Source organism: Protomyctophum parallelum (genome assembly GCF_964188405.1).
Source record: "Protomyctophum parallelum genome assembly, chromosome: 1".
Lineage (NCBI taxonomy): Eukaryota > Metazoa > Chordata > Actinopteri > Myctophiformes > Myctophidae > Protomyctophum > Protomyctophum parallelum.
The window spans coordinates 14,782,358-14,807,535 of record NC_139697.1 but is presented as its reverse complement, the minus strand read 5'-3'; the positions used below and the strand labels follow the sequence as shown (position 1 = coordinate 14,807,535).

At 43.8% G+C, this 25,178-nt stretch overlaps 1 protein-coding gene across 1 annotated transcript in view; it reads left to right on the top strand.

The window, feature by feature from the left end:
* The window catches only part of gabbr2 (gamma-aminobutyric acid (GABA) B receptor, 2), a gene marked incomplete at both ends in the record, with an annotated part of 426,411 nt that overhangs the window by 116,504 nt on the left and 284,729 nt on the right, over positions 1-25,178 (top strand). The window contains one exon of the mRNA XM_083765882.1: positions 4,178-4,315. Within this exon, the coding sequence (XP_083622008.1) occupies positions 4,178-4,315 (138 nt within the window). The remainder of the gene's footprint in view (positions 1-4,177; positions 4,316-25,178) is intronic.

Genomic DNA, 25,178 nt, shown 5'->3' with positions numbered 1-25,178 from the left:
AACTGAAGGGAGATGGTGGCGTCTTGAAGACTCTCCCAACTCCATTTATACCACCTTAATCTGAACACACGATTAGATCCGCACGGCGAGGCGTGTGAGGAATGAGGCGGTGGCTAAACAAGTGGGTTTTTCTTTTCTTTTCTTCCCCCAACCGTCCTTATCGAATCCACACAGCTTTTGTGGCAGCCTCTTTTTGACCCCAAAAAGAAAGCCCCCCCTACAACACAACATCTGAGGGCACTGTTGACTGGGTCCAAGTTGAACACTGATAGGGTGGGAATCCTAGGGTGCGTTCATAATCTGGAGATGTTCCTGCCGATATACCGCCTCCTATAGTGCGGCAAAGACGTTCCTGCATATCGATTTTTCCTCCACTATAGAATTGAGATCACGATTCTCACACGATTCTTATTTTATTTTCACAGATAGATATCACATATTTGTGCACTGTTGCCTGCTAATGAGAGAGAGAGAGAGAGAGAGAGAGAGAGGGGGGAGTTGCACCACTCAGTTCACACGCGTGTGATTTTTATTGTATATCTATCTCCCTGCTCTTAATGTTTAATGATGGTGTTTGATTGTGCCGAGCAGCTGGGAGAAAAATGCAGCAGAGCCGAACGCCAAGATAAAATAATATATGCACACTTCTTCTCGTATTCTCATTCTATAATACATATTGGTTAAATCTATTGGTGAGTTATGTGAGTGAACTAACATGATTCTTAAAACACCAAAAGGCACTGTTCTGTGTCCAGGTCCAGCTCACACAGACTCCACTCCTCCTCCTGCACACGCTCAGTGTCTTTTCAATTTCTCCACTCTGTCCAGTTGGAAAATCACATTCTGCTGACCGATAACGAGGTCAAGTGGCTCTCTGAAAAGAAGACGGGACTGTGTCAGAGAGGGCACGCACGCGCTCACGCCCGCATGCACACGCACCCACGTGTACCCACGTGTACCCACGCACGCACCCATGTTCAGCGTCTGTCTCTGTCTGTCTGTCTGTCTGTCTAATCCAGAGTTCCTGAGTAGCTTTGAGCACCACTGACATTTTGTATAGAATCTGGTCTCAGTCCTAAATGGGTTTGGTAAAAGATAATGGTGAAACCTTTGGGCTGTATTTTGCGTGTCTTAAGTACCAGGTCTTATTCTCTAACTTGAGTAAACTAAAGATCTGGAGGCGTGATAAATGCTCTTTGGCCACTCAGAATAGCCAAATGGCATTGATCACGCCTCCAGGTCTTTAGTTTACTCAAGTTAGGGAATAAGACCTGGTACTTAAGACACGCAAAATACAGCCCATTATCTACATTCCCATGGTGTCAGTCAGTATAACGTGTTGTTTGTTTCCCCCTCTGGTGTGTCAGACTGTATGTGCTACAGTACTGTATGTGCTACAGTACTGTATGTGTTGTTCATTCTGACTCACTGGATGTGTTTTACATAGTGGAAGGATGTACATGCACTGTGTGTGCACGTGATAATATATTTTTCCGGTTTGCACCTGCTACCTTATTCCTCCTGTGCCTCCTGGCTCTCCTTCAGGTGTGTGTGTGTGTGTGTGTGTGTGTGTGTGTGTGTGTGTGTGTGTGTGTGTGTGTGTGTGTGTGTGTGTGTGTGTGTGTGTGTGTGCAGACTCAAACTTTGCAGTAGCAACTTTGTACTTTAATTATCAGTTGAAAGACAGTCTGTTTGCAAGGAAGACTATTTGATGGACATGTCCTCCCTCTCTCTCTCTCTCTCTCTCTCTCCCACTGACAAATTGTCTGGAGCAGATATAAGCCATTGGCCTTTCAAGCACGGAGAAGAGGGGGATAAAATGGGTCTAACACAATTGACGTCACAGCATGCTGCTGTGTTTTTCGGATTTTTAGCAGCGTTCTTCCGAAAAACGCGTCCAGTCTGCAAGGACCTTTAGTGGTGTTTTTGAGCGGCGTGGAGCCCCTCCTATATGCCCAGCTTTGTGTGTCTGTGTTGTGCACCCCCGTATAGCGATGATTTGATTGGCGGAGGGCTTAAAATGTGAGGATTGAAGAGTGAGGAATGTGCTGATGTATGATGATAAGAGCGTCTGTCTGTCTGTCTGGAGGGGTGCAGTGCACTATAGGAAATATTAAGAATGAACGCAGGAAATCAGGAAATCACAGCAAACCTGATTAGCCAGCTCACGTGTCAATCAATAGCACGCTACTCCATGTTTGTTGTTCCTCTCTCTCTCTCACACACACATACTTTTCCTTTACTCTCTCTCCCTCTCTCTCTCTCTCTCTCTCTCTCTCTCTCTCTCTCTCTCTGTCTCTCTCTCTGGTTGCCATAGTGATGCATTCTGCAGCAGAGGATCAGGGGCTTGCTCCTATAGGCTACATTGTTTTGCGCACGCACAATGTCGCGATCAGTCACCAAACATGGTGTGTGTATGTGTGTGTGTGTATGTGCACGCGCGACAGTCCGCATAGTTTTTTTTTATAAACGGCACTGATTGATTAACTTAATACTATAAACATTGATTGTACAATATAAATTGGGGGTCCCAGAGATAGAAATGTCCGTAGACTAATGCATGTCAAACTGGGGGTCCTTGAAATTAAACGGGTTGAGAATCACTGCTAGAGCCGTAAGAATCTTCTCTTATGGGGTGGGTCCCTGGCGTATCGTTTCACACGGGGGTCCGCGGGGCTAATGGGGGTCAATTTGGGGGCCCTTGACATGAACAAGAGTTCCAGGCCTGTTTTGAAAGAAGCCAGTGATCCACATGTTTTAACCCATTTTGGTGTTAGCATTATGTTGTGCTTTAGCTATTGAAAAATAGCAGATCTACAAGCTCATAGCGCGCCACCGAGTGGTGCGCTACGAGCTTGTAGGTCTGCTATTTTAGAAAAATCGGAAGAACGACTGACATAGAAACATAGCTTTTTCAGAAAACTGTCGGGATGTAGAAGACATTTTTAGAATCTGATCTCAGGTCAGAATGGAAAACTGTCAGGATGTAGAAGAACATTTTTAGAATCTGATCTCAGGTCAGAATGGAAAACTGTCAGGATGTAGAAGACATTTTTAGAATCTGATCTCAGGTCAGAATGTTTTAATGGATGGTGCTGGTGGAACACAGCAGTGAATCTGATCTCAGGTCAGAATGTTTTAATGGATGGTGCTGGTGGAACACAGCAGTGGAACGAGAACCTCCCCATGAATGGAACAGTGCTCGTTGTTCGTTTGTCAACCGTCTGTCTCACCGATTGGTTCATCGTTCATTAGCTGTCTCGCTGATTGGTTTATCAAGTGTGGGATGAATCGATAAGCCAGGCTGCGCCTCACTAATCTCTGATTTCTCTTGCACGCACGCGCACGCGCACACACACAGCACACACGCACACTTTACCATGCCCTAAGAATCCTTTCCCAGCACGTATAGGCTAGGCTATACATTTGTACACCCTCGGGTATAAAATAAAAGGCCTTGGGGATTTTTCCACGGTGGATGTGAATGATGTGATGTCAGCGACTTGACAGTCAAACACTGTCTGTTAATACTGCTGCTGATTAACATGAACATCATCTCTCTACCCCCCCCCCCCCCTCCTCTCTCTCTCTCTCTCTCATTTATTCTCTCTCATTCATTCATTCTCTAAAGCAAGCACTGCTCTTAACTCAATGGTCTCATTTGACTGCACGTTGCGGCTAAAGTACGGTACTGGGGTTGAATATCTTGTCCACCACTTGTAGATCGGCTATTTCTTTTGCAATTACATTTGGCCTACTAGACGGGGTAGGATGGTGCATTTATATAGCGCCTTTATCCAAGGCGCTTTACATAGATTGTGCATTACATACACACACACACACACACACACACACACACACACACACACACACACACACACACACACACACACATTCATACACCGATGGCGGAGGAAACCATGCAAGGCACCAACCAGCACATCAGGAGCAATTAGGAGTTCAGATTCTTTCCCAAGCAGGACACTTCCGATGCTAACTCTGGGCGAGCCCCGGGATCAAACTATGGGAACCCTGTGGTCCACATCCGGCCACTCTAACCCCTGATCCACCGCCGCCTCCCCACTACATACCTGATCCCTGGGAAGATGTTCTGTGTATCGGCTGTTGTGCTAACCCTCTCTCTCTCTCTGTGTCTCTGTGTCTCTCTCTCTCTCAGTGTGACAACGCCAAGGGTCTGAGGGCGTTCTTCGATGCCATATGCTACGGTCCCAAACACCTGATGATCTTCGGCGGCGTGTGTCCCTCCGTCACCTCCATCATCGCAGAGTCCCTGGAGGGCTGGAACCTGGTGCAGGTAGGACTGTGTGTGTGTGTGTGTGTGTGTGTGTGTGTGTGTGTGTGTGTGTGTGTGTGTGTGTGTGCGCGCGCGCGTGTGTGTGTGTGTGTGTGTGTGTGTGTGTGTGTGCGTGTGCTCCTCTGACCACGGTCTGCCACACACATCTGGATTTTCCAGATGCTACCGTGGCATTCATTATTTGGGGGTCATCTAGCATTTTGTTGGAATGTACATGTGTGTGTGCGCGCGTGTGTGTGCGTGTGTGCACCGTGTGCCAATTTCCCTTTCACGGTTGGCGTTTTGTTCTCTCTGGATGAGACAGGCTGGTGATAATGGATCACTGTTTGTTGGATGTTGTGAATGTTGAACGGTGCCTCGGCTCGTCTCCTCTAGTTTCTCTTTTGGTGTGCAGACACACACATCTGATCTACAAAACGCGATGCGACGCGTTTCGAAACTTGTAGATCGGCTATTTTTGCTACGACATGCATGCAATGTGGCCCCTCTGGAGTGAGTCTGGAGATATAACGGCCCTCTCCATCGCCCTGGTCTAGAGGTATGGTGGCTCTGAGTGAACGCGTTGTTGTTGTTGTTGTGGTTGCTTTGTCACTTACTCACACAGACTCATCATTACAGCCTTACAGTCTTTGTATTCTTCTCAATGATTCATTAGTAGCGATATAGCTGGTGGTTGATTGTGGGTTGGTAACCCCATTAGCATCAAACAAACATGGTTCGCAGATGTGAATATTATGCTTTATTTGATATGAGCTCATGATTTCAAAAGAATAAAAGAGAAAATAGAGGAAATTGCTCCCGTCAGGTCACCCTTTGTTAGTCTAATGGTGGTGATTATGCCCAGATTATACATTCTCTTTGTTAGTCTAATCGTGGTGATTATGCTAGCCCAGATTATAGCTTCTCTGTGAAGGTAATCATTTCAACAACATTTTCGCGTCTGGATATGAACAATAAAATGCATCCCCCCCCCCCCCCCCCCCCCCTGCTGAGTCACAGCTTTTAATGTCATGCTTCCTTTTAAAGCAGTGGTTCCCAAACTTTGTCATGTCAACGACCCCCAAATTGACCCCACTAATTGGCCCGCGGACATCTTTGAAGAGATGTGCCAGGGACCTCCTTAAGAGAAGATTTTTGCGGCTCTGGCAGTGATTCTCAACCCGTTTAATTTACAAGGACCCCCAGTTTGACATGCATTAGTCTACGGACCCCGGCCCCGTTTAATGGCATTTCTATCTCTGGGAACCCAATTTATATTGTGTAAAATCAATGTTAATTTACAAGGGTATATGTACCCTTATGGGTACATATACCCATAAGGGTCCATTTAGTTCCAAACTATCATTTAGCTGGGGGACCCCCTGGAACTCCCTCAAGGACCCCTGGGGGTCCCCGGACCCCACTTTGGGAACCACTGGGTTAAAGACTATATAGAGAGGAGCCCTGCAAAGGTTATCGAACACAAGGCAAAGGAGTGAGACGCCTTGAAGAGATATCATAATAATATGAGGCAGCGTTTTGGAATGTGAATGTCACCTTTTTTTTCTCCTCCTCATGCCGTATAACGAGGTCATTGCACGTGATATCACAGCCCTGCCACACTGGAGAGGGTGAGGCTGTGAATTGCACTGCTTCCAAGTGCCGCCAAAGCGGTTTTCACTAACCCATTTTGTGCAGGAACCCCTTTTGGTGTTAGCATTACGTTGTGCTTTAGCTATTGAAAGATAGCATATCTACAAGCTCGTAGTGCGCCACTCGGTGGTGCGCTATGAGCTTGTAGATCTGCTATTTTTTAAAACTCGAAGCTGCGACTGACATAGAAGAAATTTTTTTTGTATCTGATCTCAGGTCAGAATGAAAACTGTCAGGATGTAGAAGACATTTTTAGAATCTCATCTCAGGTCAGAATGAAAACTGTCAGGATGTAGAAGACATTTTTAGAATCTGATCTCAGGTCAGAATGGAAAACTGTCAGGATGTAGAAGACATTTTTAGAATCTGATCTCAGGTGAGAATGAAAACTGTCAGGATGTAGAAGACATTTTTAGAATCTGATCTCAGGTCAGAATGGGCTAAATCCCGTCGGCTGCAAAAATACATTTTCACCCTGCCAAAGCGAGACTCCTTGTTTGTGCCGTGAACTGTGAAAGTGCCCGGCAGAGTCTGCTGCGGAGCGATGCAGAGTGTTTGAAATTTTCTCTCTGCACACAAACCCCGTCGAGTCAAGTGCATCTCAAAGTGGTCCGTCAAAACCGCGCGTGCGTGTGTGTGTGACGCTGCAGACAGTGTGGCGCTTTGCAATGCATTGTGAGCTTGTAGATCTGCTATTTTCAGCATGCAACCAAGTGTAAAATTACTTATACTGGATCTCTTTGTCCACTATAGTCCCTTCCTAACATTTTAGTCTAGTTTTTATTTGTTGACGAAATTGACAATATATTCAGTCTTATAGTTTTAGTCATCGTGGCTTAGTTTTCATTTAGTTTCCATTTAGGTTTCGTCAGTGAAAAAAGGAATAGTCGCCGAACGTTTTTCGTCGTAGTATTATTCGACAAAAACAACACTGGAGAGTCTGTTTGCCCTATAAAACCATTCTGACCTGAGATCAGATTCTAAAAACGTCTTCTACATCCCGACAGTTTTCTGAAAAAGCTATGTTTCTATGTCAGTCGTTCTTCGATTTAAAAAAAATAGCAGACCTACAAGCTCATAGCGCGCTACATTATACCCACATAAAAGCCCCCATGCAGGGAAGTGTTTCTTGTCTCCCAAACATCATTAAAAATAAGATCTGGTTGCAAAAGGGGTGAAGTATGTCCCTTTTTAAGGATTCGCCTCCTACCCAGAGCCATCTAATAGAAGAGTTGTGATATTGCGGATATTGCAAACCAATAGAAGTCTCTGTAGAAGAGCCGCCATTGGACTGAAGCCCCATGAAGTGAACGGAGTTTGCGTAACTCTGTCTCTACTCTATGGCTCTGCTCCTACCATTTATAGGTCTGCAATCAAATGCCAGCGTTGTTCGTTCTGAAGCTTCTATCACAAAATAAACTAAACAAAAAAACTAATCTCATTTCCAATGAAGTGATTCACCTGATTAAATGAGTTAAGATCCATTTTATTAAATCAACATTCTGTAATTAATACATACTAATGATGACATTTCTTTTTTAAACGAATGAATGAAAGTAATTAACTATAACAGTGCTACTCTAAATCACGTCAGGGGCGTCAGACTCATTGAAACGAGGCCATGCGTGATTACAATGCTTTGTACATTTATAGAATTCACAGGACTTCAGTGGTTGAGAACCACCGGCTCTCTGTTAACCCATTTTGGGCGGGAACCTCTCTTGGTGTTTTAAACATTATTTTATAATTTAGCTATTGAAAAATAGCAGATCTACAAGCTCATAGCGCGCCACTTGGTGGCGCGCTACGAGCTTGTAGGTCTGCTATTTTTTTTTTTATCGTGAAAAGGTGCCTCAAATTTTGGAACATTTTTAAAGGCGCAGTGAAATGAAAAAGACGTTTTTCACACTTTTAGACCATATCCGTGGTCATCATATAGGCATACCTAACAATGGATGACAATTTTTTTTGAAAATTCTCATTTCTGTGTGTTTTAAAGGTCCATAAAAACGATTGCATTATTTATTTTTTAAAACGAAAACGTGCTGCGTGATGACGTGTAGAGATACACATCGATAAAAGCCAATAAAAATTAAGCTCACCCGTTTAATTCCCCATATTTGCGCCTCCGTCCATCACAGCTGCTACTGATTACAGAATACTTATTTCCATTCCAGATAACATCCAGACAGTGTATTACTCGGTTTCAACTTAATCATTACGCTAAAATATGTATCCGAAAACATTATAGGGTAGAAATAAGCCACATAACAGTAAACTGGTGTAGCTGACCGACCATCTGATTATAAACAAACACATACCACGCTGTTGCGTATAGCATAGCTGCCGTCCCTAGCTACCGTCCCATCGCCTGAAGGGATGCGACGCTCTGATTGGTTCAGAAACTTCAGACCGGTGTTTCATGTTGAAACACCATTTTCATGTTGTTCACCATTTCCGTTTCACTGCGCCTTTAACTCAAATCTTTGCTTCTGGGGGGGGGTCCCTGGAACAACATATTTTCAGATGGGGGTCGGAGGCCAATTACAGATAATTTGTGGGGTCCTTGATATGAAATATTGAGTGATATAGGTCTGGTATTTCAGAAAACTGCCAGGATTTTTTCAGGCCTAAATGGGTTAAGCAATTAAACACTATTATTCACTTGATGGGAGTCCCTCAGGTCTGCATGCTGGTGTATTTTCTGTTTTGTGTTATTGTGGGGGGGAAAGCCTTCCGCCGAAAACAGATCTACAAGCTCACAACAGACCAGACATGTCATTTGTATTACAATTTACAATTTATAATTTAGGCATTTAGCAGATGCTATTGATCCAGAGCGACTTACATTAAGCAAAAACTAAAAGCATGGCATACATCACATAATATATAAAAAGTATAGTTATCATGAATCATGTATAAACTAAGAACGTAACAGTGGAGTATCTATATGTCAACTATACATACTATACTATATTATATATTATACAATATACATGTCTGTGTACTATAAAGTGCTATGACTACATAAAATGCAATTCTAGTGCTGTCTACGTAACGAGCTATACGTCTGTCTAAAATACTAAGTCTACATAAAGTGCTATATCTAAGGGCCTAGGCTAGGGCAAGTGCTTTGTATGGGACTATGTTCCAACGTTCAATGCCAAAAACACAATTAATTATTTGTATGACAATTAATCGTCAAGTAAAATGTCATGATCGCGACAAGTCCTATATATCGCGTCTAGTTGAACCTGTAATAAAGACGGCTCTAAAAAAACCTCCCAGACCGAACACCGCCTCCAAAACCCAACGTGAGAGTTCCACGTAGGAGGTTTTTTTTCAGGGACATGCTTTGGAGGTTAGCTCAATCTGGACGGGAAAACCCTTGTAGGTGTTTAAAAGCATTGTGTTATACTTTAGCTATTGAAAAATTGCAGATCTACAAGCATTCGGTGCCGCACTACGAGCTTGCAGATCTGCTATTTTTGAAAAAATCATTAAAATGTGCCGCAAAATGAATATATATTCTTTCACAGCAAACGTTTTTAACTTACATTTTTGCTTCCAGGGGGGTCCCTGGAACTACATATTTTCAGATGTGGGGTCTGCGGCCAAATACAGAAAATTCTGGGGGTCCTTGACATGAAAAAGGTTGAGCACCCCTGACATATAGAAACCTAGGTTTTTCTGAAAACTTTTAGGATTTAGAACAGAAGACATTTTTTTTTTAGGTCTAAATGGGTTAGAATGTGCCAGTCCCATGTCCTGGAGAGCTGTCAGCCCTCCAGCCTGTGGGAGATGAAGTCTGTCACTGTCAAGTCGCGAGGGCAAATACAAACATGGCCTCTGGGCAGGTGGAAACCTCATATGTCCAAAAACTGTTACCTTTCAGAATTCAAATAAGAACTAAGAAATAACAAAATATATCTACAAGCTTCAAATGAAATCAAAGTGTATTTATATAGCACATTTACATTGATCGGAGACAAACCAAAGTGCTGAACAATAAGGACATAAAAAGTGAAAGCATACTACATGGTATAAGAAGGGTATATGCGTAATCAGACAACATATACAACAACATATCAGTGGTTCTCAATATTTCATGTCAAGGACCCCAAAAATGATATGTAATTGGCCGCCGACCCCCCATGTGGAAATATGTTGTTCGAGGAACCCCCCCTCCCAGAAGCAAAGATTTGAGTTAGAATGTTCACTGTAATAATAATATATATATTCAAAGATTTGAGGCACATTTTCACAACTTTTCTAAAATGGCAAACCTACAAGCTCATAGCGTGCCACTCGGTGGCGCGCTATGAGCTTGTAGATCTGCTATTTTCCATTAGCTAAATTATAACGTAATGTTTTGAAACACCAAAAGGGGTTCCCGCCCCAACATGGGTTCAAAGCCAGGGAGAAAAGGTGGGTCTTTAGAATAGATTTACAAACACCCAGAGCTTGAAATGTGACTCTTTGCACTGCGTGTATATGTAGAGCTTGCAGATCTGCTATACTTTAGGTACTTTGGTGTGACGCTGCATGTGGTATAGAGAAAAAGTATTTATTTAAAGACCTTTTGAAGCGTCGTACAAAGCCGACTGGAGTTGTGACAAATCATGACAACACAATAAACGAATAATTACAAAGAAGAAAAACAAGAAAAAAATAAACCTGCCGTTTCCTATTTGTATTTTGTTTGTTGTCATTGATTTCTCACAACTCGAGTTGGCTTTTGTACGATGCTTAGAAGGTCTTTAAATAAATACTTCTTGAAATGTCTATGATGAAAATGAGCGTGTAATCATTTCCTGGGCCCTGGTAAGGGGTGGGGCTGCGACGCTCTATATGATCAAGTAGGTTCTGTGAGAGGTTTCTGTTCAGACAGAGACCATCTCTCCTCATCAGCCATAGGGCCAATTTAACCCATTTTGACCTGGGAACGATTCTATAAAAGGTCTTCTAAATCCTGACAGTTTGCTGAAAAAGCTATGTTTCTATGTCAGTCGTTCTTCGAAAAATAGCAGAAATAGCAGACCTACAAGCTCGTAGCTCGCCACTCGGTGGCGCGCTATGAGCTTGTAGATCTGCTATTTTTCAATAGCTAAAAGGGGTTCCCGCCCCAAAATGGGTTAATCATCAAACCTGGCGCTGAGGAGGTTGAACGTTTCAACATAACCAACGTTTACACATCACGGGATGAATCGATGGAAAGCACTGGGTTGTACAGTACATGCAGTACTGCTCACACACACACACACACACACACACACACACACACACACACACACACACACACTGCTGTTGATGAAAACATGCTGTGTAGTATATAGCTCTAATGATCTTTAACCTAGTGTCCCTATTTTAGGCATGTCTTAAGATAAGCCTATTATTATGAATTAACCCATTTTGGGCAGGAACCCCTTTTGGTGTTAGCATTATGTTATGCTTTAGCTATTGAAAAATAGCAGATCTACGCGCCACAGGCTTGTAGGTCTGCTATTTTTGAAAAATCAAGAAAAAAATAAGAATTCTTTAGAATCTGATCTCAGGTCAAAATGGATTAATTAATTAATTAATTCATTCATTCATTCATAATTGCTGGTCTACAAGGTTGGAGATTGCATATATATTAGCAGATCTACGAGCTCGCTATGAGCTTGTAGATCTGCTAAATTGCAATAGCTAAAGTATAACATAATGCTTAGTTAAAACACCAAAAAGGGTTCCCGTACAGAATGTGTTAAAGCATGAATCAAATGTGATTCTTTTGCCTTATATATATGTGTAGGTTTTAAATGGTACCCCGACGTTCAACCCCGGATTTGAGAATGATCCAAAATGTATATTATAATAATACATTTTTAATGTTTTTTTGGATGACCCTAAGGATCATAAAAACAAAACCTTTAACGATTACTATTGCAATTTATTTTGCGTCAGGGCCTTTTTTAGCTTAGATTGACTGCATGGCCTATGCACCAAAGCATAGGCCTATAGGGTCTAAGTGTGGTTAAAGATTTATAGACTTCAGAGCGTTTATTTTATTTTTTAACGATCAATCGATTGATTGTGTTGATTGGATCAATGGAACTAAAGAAGTGTATTTTAAATTAATATTTATCGGTACTACAAAGTAGCGCGCCACTTCATGCCGCACTACGAGCTTGCAGATCAGCCATTTTCAAAAAAGCATGAAAATCTATACACATATTTTTTTAAAGAGAACATTTTTTTACTAAAATCTTTGCTTTTTAGCCGAGGTCCCTGGAACAAAATCTATTGAGATGGGGGTTCCAAATGCTGCTGACATAGCAACATAAATTATGTTTTTCAGAAAACTGTTTAGGATTTAGAAGACATCGCCCTCAGGCAATTAAAATGCAAACCGAACATACAAATTAACATGTAAATGTAATTGTTAACAGTTAACACCCGTCACCCACCAACATACCCATTACCAAGCTACACCCCCCCCCCCCCTGCTCATGTTCATCAATCAATCCTTCACATGGCCAACATATGTGTTTAAAGCTCCACGACACGTGTAATTGTATTTAAACGCAGCCGATGCAATGCTCTCTCTCTCTCTCTCTCTCTCTCTCTCTCTCTCTCTCTCTCTCTCTCTCTCTCTCTCTCTCTCTCTCTCTCTCTCCCCCCCCCCCCCCCCACCCTCAATTAGAGCTCTTCAAGGGACACCTGTTTAGTCATGAATTATGGACGACGTCGCCTGCAATTACCATCGCCCGCGGCGGCGTCGATAGTTAACTGTTCCGGATGGCTAATTAGTTGAGACAACTGAAACCTTGATTCTGCGTCGTCGAGCCCACCCTCGCCCGTCCCAACTCGGGGGGGGACAGTGATTTATTGTATCCTTTAGCCTAGTGCTCTCAGAGTTAAATTAACATTGATTTTAAATATAAATTTGGGTCTCAGAGATAGAAATGCCGTTAAATGCGGGTCCGTAGCCTGACGGGGTACAGGCTTTAGTTCAGACACTATTATTGGTCCGACAGTCATTCGACCGACAACCTATACCTCAAACCCTAACCTAACCATAACCAACCTATACCTCAAACCCTAACCTAACCATAACCAACCTATACCTCAAACCCTAACCATAACCAACCTGTACCTCAAACCCTAACCTAACCATAACCAACCTGTACCTCAAACCCTAACCTAACCATAACCAACCTATACCTCAAACCCTAACCTAACCATAACCAACCTATACCTCAAACCCTAACCTAACCATAACCAACCTATACCTCAAACCCTAACCTAACCATAACCAGCCTATACCTCAAACCCTAACCTAACCATAACCAACCTATACCTCAAACCCTATCCTAACCATAACCAACCTATACCTCAAAACCTAACCTAACCATAACCAACCTATACCTCAAACCCTATCCTAACCATAACCAACCTATACCTCAAACCCTAACCTAACCATAACCAACCTATACCTCAAACCCTAACCTAACCATAACCAACCTGTTCCTCAAACCCTAACCTAACCATAACCAACCTATACCTCAAACCCTATCCTAACCGTAACCAACCTGTACCTCAAACCCTAACCTAACCATAACCAACCTATACCTCAAACCCTATCCTAACCATAACCAACCTATACCTCAAACCCTAACCTAACCATAACCAACCTATACCTCAAACCCTAACCTAACCATAACCAACCTATACCTCAAACCTTAACCTAACCATAACCAACCTATACCTCAAACCTTAACCTAACCATAACCAACCTATACCTCAAACCCTAACCTAACCATAACCAACCTACCTCAAACCCTAACCTAACCATAACCAACCTATACCTCAAACCCTAACCTAACCATAACCAACCTATACCTCAAACCCTAACCTAACCATAACCGCAAGCACGGGAGCTGCGATGTTCGATCGCTAGTCCGACCGTTGTTCCTGCATGTCGGACTAATGCTCCGACAAAATTACCATCGGATCCCGCCTATAGGGCATGTAGTTGTAGTGGTTGGAAATCACTGCTAGAGGTGTAGAAATCTTCAATTCTGGTTTTCCGTTTTTAAAATGGGGGTCGCAGCCTAATAAATGTCGACTTGGGGGTCCATGACATGAAAAGGTTTGAGAACCAGTGCTACTGCCAGTTTCAACCTGCATGGCGTCTCTATTTCAGGCATTACGTTAACGGTGAAACAAATGGCCCAAAAAAATAGCATCTCTACCAAGTTGTGAGCTTGTACTGTAGACAACTTCACTATTCATCGCACGGCCAGGAATAAGAGGCTTAAGTGATTGAGAGGAACAAAACAGCAGTTTCGATGTTTGTGATTTGGCCATCCATCCATTCATTCATCCAACGTCCCATCTTGTCCTCATTCGCCGAATTATGCCTGGTAATTCATCAATAGTTCGACATCGTTGGCAGAACACTGTGTCTGTGTGACTGTGACTGTGTGTGTGTGTGTGTGTGTGACTGTGTGTGTGTGTGTGTGTGTGTGTGTGTGTGTGTGATGACAGCAGCGTGAGGAGGTAGAACGTGTGCTTGATAAGCTCAGCGGTGCTCTCGGGGTATAACGGGCTGTACCAGACAGAGCACACACACACACACGCACACACACAGACACACACGCACACACACACACACACACACACACACACACACACAGTGCTCCGTGGAGCAGGAGATTGCCAGACGCTCGTTCTCGCCGGTAGGTTCGTGTAATCACTGGCAAGCAGGCCGCAGAATGTTCACCAAAAAGGACACGCACGTGCGCGTGCGCACACACACACACACACACACACACACACACACACACACACACATAGACTCACAAGTAAAGCCTGATGTATAGGCTACTTAGTTAGTGGTGTAAAGTTACCATGTACATTTACTCGGGTACTGTACTTAAGTACGCTTTTGACGTTTTTGTACTTTACTTGAGTATTTCCAATACATCGGGTGCAGTACTTATAGTTTAGACAGTTTTTGGTTTAGACTAGTCATTGGGTTAGACCAGTCATTAGTCCTATACAACTACAACCTATCTCAAACCCTCACCCTAAACCTAACCTCCCACGGGGAAGCACACCTAAAACCTAACCTTAATCCATGTCTAACCAATGACTAGTCTAAACCTAACCTCCCACGGGGCAGCACACCTAAACCTAACCTTAACCCATGTCTAACCAATGACTAATCTCCCAACGGGGCAGCACACCTAAACCTAACCTTAACCCATGTCTAAACAATGACTAGTCTAAACTAAGTATGCACCCCAATGCCTCTACTTCTACTCCACTACATCTCAGCTCCAAATATTGTACTTTTACTCCAGTTTCTTTCACTCCAAAAACATGCAAACAAAAACAAGAGAGGCAATATACAACAGCGCTGCGTGCCGGTGTCATGCTGCATCTACAAGCTCAACAACGCGTCACAAAATGTGACACGTTGTGAACTTGTAGATCTGCTATATTACCGCAGGCAAAACACCGGTAATGAAGTATATAAATGAGGCTTAAAGAAATAAGTACACACACGCGCATGAACGCACACACGGTCGTGCACACACACAGGCCCGACGATTGGTCGGCCCGGCCGGCCCAGTTCGCTGAAGAGCTACACTTCAGAACTCAAGCAGGGCTTGAACCCAATTCTCTGTCTAGACTCTTATGGAGTGAAATAATTGCCGCCAAAAGCATAAGCCAGCGTTGCAGTGCGGCGTGCGGCACCCAGAGCAAAAAGAAAAACCATTAGTCATTGTTTCATTTCCATCGTCCTGCTGTTGATGCGTTCGTATCAAACTGACCTGGCCCTGAAAAAGACACGCAAGCAAAAACAATAAATAATAAAATAAAAATAATAAACCGCGGCTTCAGTAATTGCTGCCGGCGCCACTGACTGGGGAATATAATCGGTGTCCTGCAGTAGAGTTTTTTTTCAGACAGAGTACAAGTGCTTAATTATTTGGGTACGATACGAGTACTTTTTATTTTTGTTGAGTAGCCACTTACTGTAGTTACCCCCTTTTTTCTCTCCGATTTAATTTCATTGTCATGCCTTGTAGCCTCCTTGTAATGATACTGTAGTGTTCAATTACCACAATAATAATGGCCTGAAACGATTTAGAAGAAATATCAAATTCCAAAATGTTCTTTATTTTGCTTAATAGCAATAAAACATTTTTGTATTTTTATTTTTTTGTAGCGTGGCTGGGACAGATATGTAACCAATGAAAACATTACAGGCACGGTACACAACAAATTCTTTTCTGACTTGCCTGACTTCTAATTGACATACGGCTGTACTGTTTGATATCTCCACATGTATAAATTCATGCTGATTCCAAATATTCAGTCAGATGTGTTAACAGGAGTTCCCTAAGACTGTACTTTGGGCTTTAAGCAGAGGGGCAGTGCCACCCATGACAGCTCACAGCTCCTTGCATGACAAGGACCACTAGTCTCCGCCTCTTCGATATAAGATGGCTGTCCAAGCAGCCATATCTCTCTCTCTTCAGGCTGTCTCTACCTCTCAACTAATGGCGAAGGAGTAGGGAAGGTAGACACATGTCCCTTCCCCCCACAGCTCTCCTTCACTGACCAGGCCCTGGGTCCCCACACCAGAGGAGCCATTCTGGGTAGACTCAGTGCCACAGCGGCCGGTTCCCAGAGACCGTGAGGCAACCCAGAACTGAACTGACTACAGCTCCTCTCTACACGCCTCTCAACACCACAGCGAGGATAAGACACCTCAAGTCTTCTCTACCGCTCAAATCTTCAAGAGGGTCAGCTTAAGCCAAGCGTCACCAAGAACGCACAGCTGATCCCGATGAGGGAAACCGGGGAAGCAAGCTGCCTCTGACGACTACAAAACCACCGCCCAGCTACATCCTTCTGGGCCTGCCATCCGCTGCCCCTAGCCGCCCGGGTGAGCTCAGCAGCACACGGCCCCAGCTACCACATGATGTACAGCTACAGACAATGGCTGCCACCAGCCACTAGCCTCCCTGGCTAGCAACATGCAGCTACATCATCCCGGGCCTGCCATCCACTGCTGACGTCTCCTCCACAACACAGGCGAGCATATCTCACATGAAAAATAGCAACTGAGTGTAGTGTTCAGGGCAGGGTAGATTGTTATTTTGAATGTAGATCTGCTAATTTTGAAACCTCTTTATTATTTCATGTTTCTCTTTCTTTATTTGTTTCATGAGATATCACTATTTACTTTTACCTGACCTTACTATGATCAAAAGGGTTCATTTTAAACCTTTGTCAATTTTGGGATTGTTTGTACACATTTTGATTTTTAATACATTTATATGATTTTCATTAAGAAGTCGTTGTGTATTCTATCTCAATATTTACAGTACAAGTACCGATTGGAATATTTATTGCAAGTCTGTCCAATAACTCATGTTACATTATACAGTGACGTGAGCATTATAATTATTATATTGTAATATTTTCAAAATTCATAAATTATGAATATTGATATTTGAAATATTACGTCCTGTCAGCTATTACCCCATTAGCGATTTATTACATTATCAAATGTTTTTTTATAACTTATAACTTTTTTTTTTTTTTGTAACTTCTAACTATAGTGTCAATTGAATGTTTTGGTACTCGGGTCAGAGTCTCAGGGCCGGTTCTGAGTACCGAGTACTTGAGGGTGGTATCGGCCCGAGTAAGCCAGACCAGTAACGGTACCGGGACCACTCTATCCTGCAGCTAGATCAAGACACCATAATATTTACTTCAAATGTTTTTTATCCCACAATTTTGTAACCCATTTTTTCACCCAGTGAAAACTAAGGAAATACCCTAGGTTAAAAAACTTTAATGTAAAAATGCCCCATACTGTCCATCATACAATTAAGGTATATGAAGCTGCAGGCCGTATAAAATTGGCCCCAGGGCCGCATGTGGCCCGCGGGCCACACTCATAGGACACAGCTTACCACAAGGCCACTGAGCCTGGTCTTCGTCTCCGGGTTTCAAACACTAAAGATGCTATACTGCTCTCTGTGGTAAATAAAGAAAAAAAGCGTGTTCACGCGCTGCATCAGAGAAACCATTATTGTCAATAAGTCCTGCATGCCATCTCCCACGGCAACATTCATATTATTATATACAGTATATACACAGTATGTTCCCGTTCTGCATGCTGCACGCTTGTGAAATTAGTAGATGCGATCACTCGCTGGCAAACGGAACGCGGGACGGCGTGAGACTGCATACAAATAACCAGGTGTTAATGCAAATAAAGTGAGCGATGGAACGGCTCATTATCCAGATAAGGTGCTCCCATGCAGGTACAAACTGCGTGACGACACCGGCTGTGAAGGAACACACACAGGCGTTACAGATTACCACAATGTCTCCACAATGGCCTCAGAGAGAGAGAGAGAGAGAGAGAGAGAGAGAGAGAGAGATGCATGCATTACATTCTGCGTTATTGCATTTGCCTTGCTTGTTTGGTCCGTTTATTGTGATGCATGAGAGCATGGCTTCTATACGGAGCTGCTTTAGCACTGCTGTTGTGGGAAATGATTTTATCACCATGCCGATAATACAGCTGGTAGAGAGAGGGGGGGAGGGGGGGGAGGGAGAGAGAGTCATGTTGGAAAGATGTGTGGGCTCAGGGCCAGTGTTTATTTTTACAGCAAATTTCGAGGTAGGCCTACTTTTAGTCAGACTTACATTCCTGTGTGCGTGTGTGCACGTGCGCGTGAGGAACGGACACACACGCCGAGTAACAAGTGACAAAAAAAGGGGCATAGAGGCAGATTAATCAACAAAATCGAGGCTGCAGAAAGACACTCTTTTGGCATCGGCAGCATGTGTGAACACCCATGGTCATAAACAGTGGAATAAATCTAGGGCCACTGACTGGGAGTCAATTAAAAGCCCTTTTTGACAGTGCTCCAAGTAAAATATAGGCTGATGAAAGGCCAGCCATAATTAAGTTGCCATTGGTGCAGAGACTAAATACACACATCATCGGGCATCATTTCAAGGTTCTATTTTTATGGCGGGGCTCTTGTAGGAGCTAGGCGTCTGTTAAAACACAATCAGCGCCGGGATTTCTTTCAAAATAGCAGCTTGGGGTGCCGCGCAGATAAGGCAGCTTTTACTCTGTTTTACTCCGTTATGTACAAAAAAACGGGAGAAATACTATTGCTTGCTTACCTCGCTATGATCACGATAATGTCGCTCGATAATTATTCCTGTAGGCTCCTAGGTGGAGCATAGGGCCGCTATCGGACTCTGTTTTGAGCGGTTTTCTTCAGCTGGGCCCACGATAGTCCGGTCGTCTTTGCCTCACTCTCCGCTGATCTTCTCCAGGTCTGTTTTGGCCTTCCCACTTTTCTTTTACCCTGCGGATTCCAGTCCAGTGCTTGCCCGTTTGTCTAATATCTGGCTTAATTTCGCCGTGGAATCGTTAGTTGCAATTATTTGAGCAATGACATTTCTTCACTGCCAGCTTCAATAGAAGTACCTCCGCTATAGGCTTCGTTGTTTTCACATTATGTTTAATACAACGATTCTTTTTTATATTCTTTGGGCTGATATTCTGCCTGTTATTTTGGATGGTATGGAGCGTCACAGTCCCGCCCCCTTTCAGTGTGTGTGTCCGTGCACGTGATTGGACTGTCAAATTGTGTGTGTGTGTGTGATGCAGTCATGTTCCACCTCAGAAGAAATCAAGTTGAATAATTGCTGTATGCGTGTAGAGAGAGAGAGAGAGAGAGAGAGATAACCACTATAATGACTTGTGAGTCACATGCCTTCTCTCTCTCTCTCTGTGTATTGCTCTCTCTCTCTCTCTCTCTCTCTCTCTCTCTCTCTCTCTCTCTCTCTCTCTCTCTCTCTCTCTCTCTCTCTCTCTCTCTCTCCCCCCCCCCCCCCCCCCCCTGTCTCTTCTGATTGAAGGTGTAAGAATGTGAAGCTATTTGATGTCCAATTGCTCTGCAGTCCTGTCCTTGTTTTTTAACCCTTTTGAAAAGCTCTACCTAAATGGTGGACAACTTAAAGATGGAGTGCCACAATTTTTTTCCACCCTAAAACATGATCATCAGGTATTATTATAATATAAAGAGGAAGAACTTGTTCCAAAAAGGGCACAGTATTTGTTAAAATCATGCTTATATGTGGACACGGCCACCAGCTCATTAAGTATGCCTGGCTTGCCTGGTGGGTGGTGATGGGTGGTGATCCACCTGAACTGAAGCCGCACCCACAGCTGCAGATGTATGATAAAGGGGGAGGGGCTGATAGTGTGATGTCACTATATTACTGTTTTTCATTGGCCCGTTTGACTGTCAAAGGTTCAGCCTCCAGGAAGAAACCCTGAATACAAAGTTAATACACCATTGCACATAAAAACGACTCCAGGGTGTCTAATGAAGTACTGTCACCTCATAGACACATGGAAAACTGGAAAAATATGTGGCAATCAACTTCAAGTAAAAGTATAGATACGCCTGTCATATATTAATCGATTACTCTATACGAATTGAAACGGTAGGGACATTTTTCAACGCGGTAACGATTATGCAAAAATAATTGCGTTCATCTCAAATGATTGGGATTAGGCATGTTATGTAATTGTGACAGGCCTATTCAAAACAAATTTCAATTTAGGACGCAGACGCTCTTAGTCTTAATCCAGAGCGATTTACAGTAAGCAAGAAGAACACATGCATGGCAAATACATCAAATGTCTAGAAATAGTATAGGATCATAAGTCAATTAACCCAGTTTGGGGCGGGAACCCTTTTGGTGTTTCAAGCATTATGTTATGCTTTAGCTATTGAAAAATAGCAGATCTACAAGCTCATAGTAACGCTGATCTACAAGCTCACAACACACGGTAACGCTGATCGACAAGCTCACAACACACAGTATAACGCAGATATACAAGCTCACTACACACGGTATAACACCGATCGACAAGCTCACAACACACGGTATCACACCGATCGACATACAGTAAGCTCACAGCTTGCCGTAACCGTAATGCAAAAATATTGCTCTGTACTAATGTGTACTTGAGTTGAGTTGTACACGCAGCAGTACCTCCTCATCTCTCCTACTCCTCGCTGGTGGTTCAGTGTGTTAATGCCTTTCAAATGACTGAACCCACATGGCGCGATACAGGAGTCACAGAACACTGTAGTTTATACTGACGTCTTCTAACTGAACCCACATGGCGCGATACAGGAGTCACAGAACACTGTAGTTTATACTGACGTCTTGTAACTGAACCCACATGGCGTGATGCAGGAGTCACAGAACACTGTAGTTTATGCTGACGTCTTCTAACTGAACCCACATGGCGTGATGCAGGAGTCACAGAACACTGTAGTTTATGCTGACGTCTTCTAACTGAACCCACATGGCGTGATGCAGGAGTCACAGAACACTGTAGTTTATGCTGACGTCTTCTAACTGAACCCACATGGCGTGATGCAGGAGTCACAGAACACTGTAGTTTATGCTGACGTCTTCTAACTGAACCCACATGGCGTGATGCAGGAGTCACAGAACACTGTAGTTTATACTGACGTCTTCTAACTGAACCCACATGGCGTGATGCAGGAGTCACAGAACACTGTAGTTTATACTGACGTCTTCTAACTGAACCCACATGGCGTGATGCAGGAGTCACAGAACACTGTAGTTTATACTGACGTCTTCTAACTGAACCCACATGGCGTGATGCAGGAGTCACAGAACACTGTAGTTTATACTGACTGGCTTGAAAGGTTGGTCTCTAACATTACACCTAGGTACATGTTTAAGCATTTATTTCATATTTACATGACTTCCCTTTTTTATTTCAGACATGCACTAGTGTATGTCTGCCTGTGCTATTAACTAATTTTGGATAAAAAATAATAAATCAGTTTTTCTTCTCTCCTGAACAGTTAATCTTGCCATGACTGTCTCTGTATCAAAAAAAGAGTACTACTCTTTTTTTTCTGAGCCATCGCGGACTAGTAGAGTGGTAGAAGGTGATCTTCTATTTCTCCACAACGTTCTCCTTCAGTAAGGATGCTATAGGGTGCATGATGTGATTAAAACTGCACGCACTGTGCTTTATATAGTGGGGTGGATCCAAGGAGTCCCGGAAACACAAAGTGACAACACACTGGAGTAGCACAAACAGTACCCTGACATGCACAGGGAGAGGCTACGACAAGACCTAGATGCGTCCCAGCTTTGATTAATTTAACGAAATTAATTTTGGATAGAGATTAATATAGCAAATTCTATTTGTCATAGGATTTCCCTGTTCAAAACTCTCTCTCTCTCTCTCTCTCTCTCTCTCGTAGCAGAACTAAAATATGTATACTCGGGTTAGCTCTTCAAAGTAGCACATACTCTGTGACCTAAATAAGACATAGTCAAAGCCAACCCAAAAGTGTGCGTGTGTGTGTGTGTGTGTGTGCGTGCGTGCGGAGAGAGCCATACAGGATATGATGCATGAGGCCACAGTAGAACTAATAATTAAAAACAGACACACATACTGTACAACACATCCATCCTCCAGACTTCACAAGAAGCACCGATGTGTGTGTGTGTGTGTGTGTGTGTGTGTGTGTGTGTGTGTGTGTGTGTGCGCGCATGCGTGTGTACGTGCGGTCCCTGATGGACGAAGCCTGTTCATCCAAACTATTAATGTGATGATCCTCATGTTTATTAATTAGGGGTGTGTGTGGGTGCATGTGCGCCGTGCACGTCGTTGGCTCCACTGTTAATGAATGCAAGGAATACCATACCACACACACCACCTGAACCAATCAGTGTTGTTGCCATGTTCCCATTACTTCTTTTTTTAAATTAATCTTTATCCCACGCTTTTGTAACCCATTTTTCACCCCTGTGTCAATTATCTAATGTGATCCTGGGCTCTACACACCCTCCACCAACCTAGTCCCCATATATGGGGGACAAGGGGAGAGCAACGGACTTGAACTCATGCTTCCTTCATGCCTGAGTGTCCAAGTTGCTCCTTTACACCTGACAGGGGGGAGTTTCCCTGGTTGGACGTATAGCGTGGGAGGAACGCGTTATTCCAACCAGTTATTAGACCAGGATTACTGCATGTTTTTTGGGACTCGCCCCATTACTAACCCTGCTCCCCCTCACCCTAACCACACACCACTCGCCCTATTACTACCCCTGCTCTCCCTCACCCTAACCACACACCACTCGCCCCATTACTAACCCTGCTCTCCCTCACCCTAACCACACACCACTCGCCCCATTACTAACCCTGCTCCCCCTCACCCTAACCACACACCACTCGCCCCATTACTAACCCTGCTCTCCCTCACCCCTAACCACACACCACTCGCCCCATTACTAACCCTGCTCCCCCCTCACCCTAACCACACACCACTCGCCCCATTACTAACCCTGCTCTCCCTCACCCTAACCACACACCACTCGCCCCATTACTAACCCTGCTCCCCCTCACCCTAACCACTCGCCCCATTACTAACCCTGCTCCCCCTCACCCTAACCACTCGCCCCATTACTACCCCTGCTCCCCCTCACCCTAACCACTCGCCCCATTACTACCCCTGCTCCCCCTCACCCTAAACCGCACACCACTCGCCCTATTACTACCCCCTGCTCTCCCTCACCACACGCCAAGCCACGTTTGTTGGAATTACGAGCGGAACCCGGTTGAACTCACCGCAATCAATTGATATTAAAACAGGCGTCAAAATGCGATTTTTGGCGATAAATGCGTTGAAGTGCTTATGTGTGCTATACAGTCGCTTCAGAGAGAGGGTTGGGGAGGGGGCGTTGTGCTTTATGCCTCTGTGTTTCCCCTCTCACAATAACAACACGTTACACTGTATGTATGTGTACAGTATGTGGCCCCATTACAGGCAGGCCTGCGTTTTAACAAAACACAGGCTAATTGGCTAATTAGCACTTTTCCTTGTCAAGGCAGGAAGCGGAAATCAGGTGGTAGACTGTGCATGCACCGGCACAAATGCACACACGCTCACACACACATACGCACACGCAGAGCTGTATTTAGCTGAAAAGGCTGGAATGTATGAAGCAACCCCCTAGGAGTCCAGGAGAGAATTCTATTTTACGCTACTTTTTCTTTTAATATTTCCACTACATCCCAGACAGATATTGTACCCGTTACCTCACTAACAATTATTTGAAAACTTTAGTTACTTTGCAGATTTGAGTCATTATTACAAAATACACTAACCACTTCAGCTCCATTTCGGCCATTTGAAAATAGCTGATTTACAAGCTCACAATGCGTCACGGTGCGACACATTGTGAGCAATGTAGATTGGCTAAAAATACATACATATTTACAGTATATATCATTTTGAACTTGCAAAACGGGACATTCTGCACAATTAGTATATACTTTCACTTTTGGTATACTTTACATTAAGTACATTTCGACGCCGATACTTCCACTACCACTGAAAGACAGTGAGAGCTATATGCTTGCATTTTTTACAACTGGCATCCCGGGGACACCCGTCGTGTGGAGGTTCAGAGCGCTGGGACCCCCCCCCCCCCCCCCCCAGACCCAGTGAGTCATTACATGGCAGTGGAAGAGCATCCACAGAGGGTGGTCCCCACCACTCCCCTCCCCATTATTCATGGACATGAGTCGTGTTATAAAAATCCTTCCCCCAGTCCAACTCACCCACCCTGGGAATATGATAGTGGTGCGATTGCCATGTCTGCTTATTATAAGCGACCTTGGGCTTGTTTTTCTGCATGGTTTTTCCGGTGGTGCGCCTTTGTTTTCATTATTAGGCTCTATCTACAAGGAGGTACTTCGTAAAAAAGCTGTCAAGATAGCAAACGAGTCAAACGACCCCTCTCATCCACTCTGCCGGGAGTTCAAACTGCTTCCCTCTGGTAGACGGTACAAAGTACCAAGGGCTAACCGTAACATTTAAAAAAAATCCTTCATACCAAACGCCATTAAGGCACTAAATGATACCATGTCTCGCTAGATTTGCCACCGGTTGTTGTTCTGCACTTTTTTGCCATGAGAAAATAATTGTGTAAGTGTTGTTGCTGCTGTTGTAACTATATATGAGCTGTAATGGGAGTTTCCGTGGCGGAGCTCTGCTGTCTCGAGAGATTAAGGCCCCCAGATTATGTGCAAGGGACCTCCATACAAGATCTGTGTTGTTAATGT